At 45.5% G+C, this 7,333-nt stretch overlaps 1 protein-coding gene across 1 annotated transcript in view; it reads left to right on the forward strand.

Annotated features, from left to right (window-relative positions):
• The window catches only part of IQCA1 (IQ motif containing with AAA domain 1), a 91,721-nt gene that overhangs the window by 15,675 nt on the left and 68,713 nt on the right, over window positions 1-7,333 (forward strand). Inside the window, exon 5 of the mRNA XM_009077091.1 lies at window positions 3,966-4,153. Coding sequence (XP_009075339.1) covers window positions 3,966-4,153 — 188 coding nt within the window. The remainder of the gene's footprint in view (window positions 1-3,965; window positions 4,154-7,333) is intronic.

The following is a 7,333-nucleotide window of genomic DNA, read 5'->3' on the forward strand; positions in this document are numbered from 1 at the left end:
CTCACACTGTCCACCTCCCTTGGCACTCCTCTTGCCTTTTCATTTCCTATTTTCTCTTGCATCCTCTGATGGCCAAAGCTTTTTCAGACACATTTTCTTCTGAATTTTGCTCCTTAGCAAGAGAACACAACCTCTGCCAGGGCTGTCATAGAGACTCAGTATTCTTCTGGAGGCCCAAGAGTCTTGAGGATGAACACAAGGTCCCAAGTTCTGCAGTTGTCTCCTCATTCCCGAGTCAGGATGAGGAATGCGTTAAAGTCTGAAGCTGGTGAGGTTTGTGATTAGGACAAGGACACTGTGAGCAAAATTAAACCAGTTAAACATAGTGACTTTCTTCAGCTGCAGAGCTTGAAGGTCTCACCTACACTATTCACAGTTTTTTTGGTCTTTTCTGAAGTGTTTTAATAGTGTAAAACTTTTTGTATCATCAGTAGGTGCTGAGGACTCTGATTTCCTGTTTGTCTTTTACTTGACAAGAGAAAAGCATTTTCTATGAAAATACTTCACAAACTGTAGAGAACTAACAGCTAAGACAATGGTACAATTCCACCCTCTGCACATCTGGTTACATCTCTTCAGCAACTCCTGCTGTGCAAATGTCTATTTGTAGGTTATGTTGCTAAATTCACTTCCACACTCACTTGTATGTAGCTAATCTCCTTATTCCCTCCCTGCTTTACCAATTGGTTCCCTTCTTTGATCATTCACACCCGTAAGTGCACTTGGATCAGCTCCGATAGTACAAGGAAGCAGTTTTTAAGATGAGCTAACAAGTGAAATGAACACTATGTACACGTAACTGCTTTTGATGTTTCCTCATCCTTATTTTCCTTAAGTCCAGTTCTGTTTTTCTTGACATAGCTGCTTCGATTTTGAAGTGACAGAATAGAAAGTCAGTCCAGTTGTACATTCACCTGTGATGTTTTACTGAAAGAGTGAAATAACCATGGCATGATGTCCTCACTGCCTCCTCCTCCTCCTGAACAGGAGCCAGCTTGCATTCCTGACGCATGTTGGCCTCCTGGTCTTCACTCACAAACAGGGCACATTGTGTATGTTCCACATTAGACAGCCAGAAATGCTTCAGGACTCATTTATCACAGCCAGCTGTGCTCTTCATTACGTGCTCCCCCTCACCCATCAGGGCTGGAGCATGTCACTGCCAAACGAGGAATCGGTAGGGCTGGAGAAAAAAGGCAGTCAAAGGAGAACACAGTTCCCTGTTCTCCTTTGTTCCTCATAAACTCATGTCAACAACTGCATTGGTAGCTCTGTGGTGCCCAGACAGGTAACTGCACAAATATTTACTCCAGGCTCGGCTGGATTTTTCCAATCCAAACATATTCTGTGGCCTTGTTACCAGCATCGGAGCCAGCTGGTGCAGAACTACCTGGACTGTGTCCACAGCAGCTAAATGAGTCTGGACTCGAGTGTAGACATAGTCTGTGTTAATTCACTTCAAAATAAGAATGTTCTACTCCTGATCTTGCTCACGTGGGCACATTCCTGCCAGTTCAAACAGCTCTTACCTCACCTGGCTTTGCTACTGGTGAAAGACAGGCTGAATAAACTCACAGGGATGAGACGCTGATCATCCAAGGCTCCCTCAAGACACAGTGGAGACCAGGTCAGAGGAAAGGCTCTGGAGCAAGGAGTAGCTCTCCTGTCTATGCTGCTGCTCTCTGCATTGGCCCAGTTCCACATTCACCCACCACTTCCCTGGCTGTGGTGCTGGTCCTCAGCTGCTCCTTGGCTAGTTGATTCACCTTGTTGTACCAGGAGACAAGTAACCCAAGGAGGTGAGAGGAGAGGGAAGGGCAAAAGGGATTATTTTTCACTTGTTATGAGAGCTGAATCAGTTCGCCATGGGGTTAGGTGGGTGCCAGAGCCTATGCAGGACATGGGAGGGACCACACATCCAGCAGTTTGGGTGGAGGGGAAGCTGACCCTTTGAGCACCAGTAAGCTGCTGAGCCATCTCCCGACATGGCAACTTTAAACATACAAGTGTGTGCTGCAGAGGAGCCTGTCTCTCTCCATCCGCTGCAGATAGCCCTGTGCCCTCTGATGGGAACTTCTTGGGAGAGCAGGTCCTTGCAGGTTGCTGTAGGGAGACAAACAGCTAGGTGAGAAGGACCCGGGGGACCTTGTTTCTGGATCTGCAAGTCAGGCCTTGTGGTTCCTCCTCTGGCTTCCAAAGGAGCCCTGAGGAAGCAGCATTGTATCTGGCTATCCTGGGCTTCATTTAATGTCAGTGAGGCAGACAGTGGTGACATACAAATAGACAGAGGTGACAGTAGTGATACTATAATTGCAAAGAGGTGCTGCTGAGGGTGAGGATTGGAAACACTTGACTTCTATGGAAAATGAGAATTGAGCAAAGGGTAACATCTCAGGGTATAAAGTGACGTTTTGGGCCACATATTCAAGAAAAGAACATGTGCAGACAACTGTCAGGAGCACATAAGAGCTGCTGCTCTTATTTCCTCCTGGATTTTTCCTCACTGGTGCCCTTGACCAGGTCCTTTAGCCCAGCAGGAGTCACTTGAGGCAGAGGCAGGGAAGGCAGTAAATTGCTTTCCTGAATGGATCTCTGTGCTTACTTTGGATAGTGTGTGATCCCCCTGAGTACTTGCTGAAACCTGATTTGCTTGGCACTTGAGAGTGATTTTTGGAACCTGGCTGAAGCATAGAGAAACACCAAATAACAGATATTAAGTATGACCTGGCCAAAACCTTTGATAGAAGCTTTTTTGTCTCTGTGGGAGATCTCTGGAATTAGGCGTTGGAGAGCACCAGAAAACACATCACCACAATGAGGAGAATGCATTGCTGAATTAGTCTGAGATGTGTTCATTGAGGAACCTCTGAAGGTGCAAGGCCAGGGCAGAATTATGTGCTTTTTTTCATGCAAACCAACAGCCCTGGGCTTTTGCTCACATATGCTGCCACCTATATATCAGTCACTAATTTAGAGAGTAAAAAAATACAGTACAGAACCAAATTGTCATATTTTCTCCTCTTCTCCCTTTTTAAATTTGCCATATGCTCTCAGCTAATATGATTAGTAATTCCCAAGTATGTGGAAAACACTTTGTTCTAGAATAAAAAAAACCCACAAAACTAGTTTACAAGTTATTTTTTTAAATAGATTAATTTTCTACACTTAGAAGGAAGTAATAGCTACTAAAACACTGGGAACATCTTAACTCTATCAACTGTTGCAAACTGCAAAATGTGAAGTTTCAGCCCACCCAGACAGATGTTTTTCATGCTTCTGTATTTGCATATCAGAAAGACGTTCATTTTTCTCCCTCAAATGACATGTGTAAAATGAATCCCAAAGCAGAAATTATTGTAAGGCTTGAAACTGGCTTGGAAACCTTCTGGCCAAGGTGATTGAATCCTGGGAAACTCAGGGAGCGAAGATTTTTATTACAGTGCTTGGGGGGGGAAGTTGTTTATTCCTGTTTTTTTGTTGTTGTTCCTCCAGGGAAGTTGATTTCCTGCAGGAGTATGAGCAGCTGCAACAAAATACCAGGAAATCACTGACCAAGCAGTGCATGTAAAAATCTCAGTGAACAAATTAAAAACAATAGTGGCTAATTAAAAAGTACCAATGGGAAGTCCAAACATTTGAAAAACCTATTACAAAACACTCTGGCACCTTTCTGACACGGATGGAGCTGGCATTGCAGAACAGCCTTCTCACCTGTCTCGCTGCCGTCCCAGGGTCCCACGCTGGAAGAGTTGTTTTTGGACATTGCACGCTGCTAATTAATGCTGAAATTCTAACAATAGAACATTGTGTCTATCCAGGCACTTTTTAGGAGCACAGGGTTTTTTTTTTCCTGGCTTCTTGCAAGTAAATTAAGGCTCAAGCTCGGATTCACTGTCAGCCTGGCATTCCAGTAAATATTAAGTTGCTTTTAATTGATACCTGTTATTTTCTCCTCTTGTTTTCAGAGCCGACCTCCTGGCTCAGAGGCAGTAAGTAGCTTGCAGATGCATGCTGGGAAAGCAAACGCCCTGCAAAGTGAGGTCCAGGAGACATGGGAGAAGGTATCCTTCAAGGAGAAGCCGAATGAAGCAGAGAGGCTCAGCATCAGGAACAAACTCCAGGATCAGATCGGCCAGTGGTGCCTCGAGTGCCGGTGAGGGGATAGAAACAGTTGCCCCATAATCACTCCATTTGCCCTTAAGAACCTGATTTTGCAGTTCTTACAGACTGCAGAATCCATCCTAAGGTAGTGATGCCTGTCCCAGCTGAGGAGCTAGCTCTGCACCAGCTGCAGGGCCACGATCCTGAGCAGCAGGACTCCTGCCAGGGGAGACCAGACCAGAGCATCACCCCTTGCAGGTATCAGAGGTGCCCCTTGAAGCACTGACTGCAGCTCAGGTCCGCAGACACTAAAGTGGAGACATCTTCACTCTGCACATTACCTTGGGTTCTGTCTTTGCAATTCTAAGCAGCATACTTTAAACTTTAGGACCACTGACTTTTTTCCCATCTGAACATGTAAGGTTTAGGACCGAGAGCTCACTCTTCCGTGAGAGAGCAGCGTAATTATTTGCCATAGCAAATCATATCATGTCACTGGGTCTGCAGCCCAGGTGCCTGCTGCTGGCATTATCCAGCAGCCCACATGACTCTGAAGTACTTTTGTACTTGAGGCCTGACCTTCGAGACACTCCTCCAAATGTCACTTTGCTTAGCAGTGGTGCTGATCTTAGTGAAAACTTCACATCTCAGTAGAGTTTAGCACGTACTTAGACATTTTTCAACTGAGTGCTGACACCTATAGTTCTCTCAGGAAGTTTACTTTACCCAAAAGAAGTTTTGAGACTGACAGTTTTCATATGGACACACTGTAAACCCTTGTACTATAGATTAGTTTTATGATAGAGGTAATTTTTTTCCAGGATTTACCCCACCTGGCAGGTTAGTATGTAAAAGGAAATTGGGAGGCAGTGCCCAAAACTTCCAGGATTTAGCAGCAAGGTTTAAGCTGCTCTGCATAAAACTGCTCTGCAAAAACACTTGCAGTCTTACTGTGTCTTGAGCTGCTCAGTGATGTTGCAGGGCTTGTATTTGTCTTGTGGACTAGTGTCACGTCCATTAATCACTCAGCATTGTTTTCAGTGTACTGGACCTGCCTTCAACAGCATGCAGATTCCAGCTGGAAAGACAAATACACTCTGATGTAATCCTGCTCTATTTATCTCTTGACTACCTCAATCAGGTCTGTGCTACGGTGAAGGGTTTGTAAATAAATCAGAAAGGGTGATCAAAAATAGCACTCTCACAGATCTGCCCCAATCTGTGTCTCTTCTTTCCTGTACTTCTGCCTCCTAGAGACACACAAGACTCCCGTGTATTTTTCCTCTCAGTTAGAAAGCACAGCTGGTTTCACAGACCTCAGTTACTGCAAAGCATTTCCCCATTCCCTAAATCCACCCTGCTCCTATGGCCCTCTGTACACACTCCTTGAGCTGCCATTTCCCGCTGTTCCACACAGCTCCCAGCATGTTCTGAGGGACTGAAAGATCTGATATTTGCTTAATATCACTCACTAATAGTCATTCTCTAACATAGGTCAATCGTGTCCAATTAACTTGGCCCCAGAGCTTGAGGAGAGCTCACTGAAACACTGTGTGAACCAATAACAGTGTTTCTGCAGGAGATTAGCAGAGAACAGGCAATGTCCCAGAGAATAAGGCTGAGCCATAAACCCCTTTAAAGACAGTTATGAGACATTATTACAAGCTAAATCCATTCCACAGAGGCACTTAACAGCAGAGCCAACCAAGAGCCTAACCAATCCAGAGGATCATTTGGAGAAAGCTAAAGTCGTCATTCAATCGAGAGAGGTGGGGAGGGATGGCTGAGTGAGCAGTGCTACCTAATGGATAGGAATCCTCATTCTCATGTACCTCTGAAATACTCTGAAGGTGTAAATTGGGATGTGAAATGCTGAGCTCTCATTCAGTAGCCCTTGCAAGTGAAATGGGACCTCCTTGCCGCATATATATCCCAGCTGTGCCTAGGGTTCAACTTCAGGTGAGGCTTCCAGGCTAGAGGCAGATGTAGTCAGCATCCCAGCATATAAATAATCCTAGAATCATAGAATTTAGGGGTTGGAATGGACCTTACAGATCATCTAGTCCCAACCCCCTGTCCTGGACAGGGACACCTCCTCACTAGATCAGGTTGCTCAAGGCCTCATCCAGTCTGGTATTGAACACCACTGGGGTCGGGGCAGCCACCATGTCCCTGGGCAACCTGTTCCAATGATTAAATAAGTTATAATGTGTTCTTTAGCTAACCTTTGAGTTGTCTGGTCTGTCTAGTCAGGTTCAGTAGGCTTGAATCTCTTCTAGACTGGAAAACTAACGTTAATTGAATGCAAGCACCACATTAAGTGCTCCTGGGCAGCTTTATGGATATGCTTTTCCCAAGCAAGGGGTTATATTAAATGGGACTAGGATATACATACACACGAAGTGCTTACAGACAAGCCTTTAGTCAGACCTGCTGTTCTGCTGCTGCAGCAACAGACTGAGGAAACAGCTCCCCGTCAACCTGGTCCAATAAACCAGACACCTGAGACTATCTCATACTGACAAACTGAACCAAAAAGCAGTGTTAGGCTTAATCAGACCATTTTGATAGCAAATGGTTAAAGATGTGCAGTTCTGTGCTATGCCTGAGTGCAGGGCCATTGCTGATGGCAGAGGGCAGTGACAACAGCGTGTTTGAATCACAGGGTAGTTTGGGCTGGAAGGGCCTTAAAACTCATCCCGTTCCACCTCCTGCTATGAGCAGGGACACCTTCCCCTAGCCCAGGTCACTCAGAGCTCCATCATATTCCCTTTACTCTTTTCCTTCAAGTTAACTATCCATCATGATCCCTAAAACCCAGTAAGTATGGCATGTTTCAGCCAAGACTAGCCAGATCTCATTGATAAAAGCTGATGATTTAGCAACGTGGCAGATGAAGTTCTGCCCCTGATGAAGCCAGTGGGAGCACTGCCATCAGTTGCAGCACAGGCTGAATACCAGCCAGTGTGCCAGCTCATTTCCACCTGGCTGGGTGATGCGGTGATTTGTGGAGCTGAGAGGAGGCAGAGTGAGCTGCCTGCCATCCTGTCTTCACAGGAGCCTCTAAGTGGCCAAAATCACTTTCCCCACAGACACATTCGCAGGCATCCAAAAGAGGTTTTAAAAAATGACTCAGCAAATTTCTGTGTGAGGGTATGGTGTGTGTGTCTGCAGAGCCAAGCATTCCACGTGGTGTACGCCAGAGACACTGCAGAATCAGCAGCAGTTATGT

Source organism: Acanthisitta chloris, unplaced genomic scaffold, assembly GCF_000695815.1.
Source record: "Acanthisitta chloris isolate BGI_N310 unplaced genomic scaffold, ASM69581v1 scaffold15416, whole genome shotgun sequence".
Classification (NCBI taxonomy): domain Eukaryota; kingdom Metazoa; phylum Chordata; class Aves; order Passeriformes; family Acanthisittidae; genus Acanthisitta; species Acanthisitta chloris.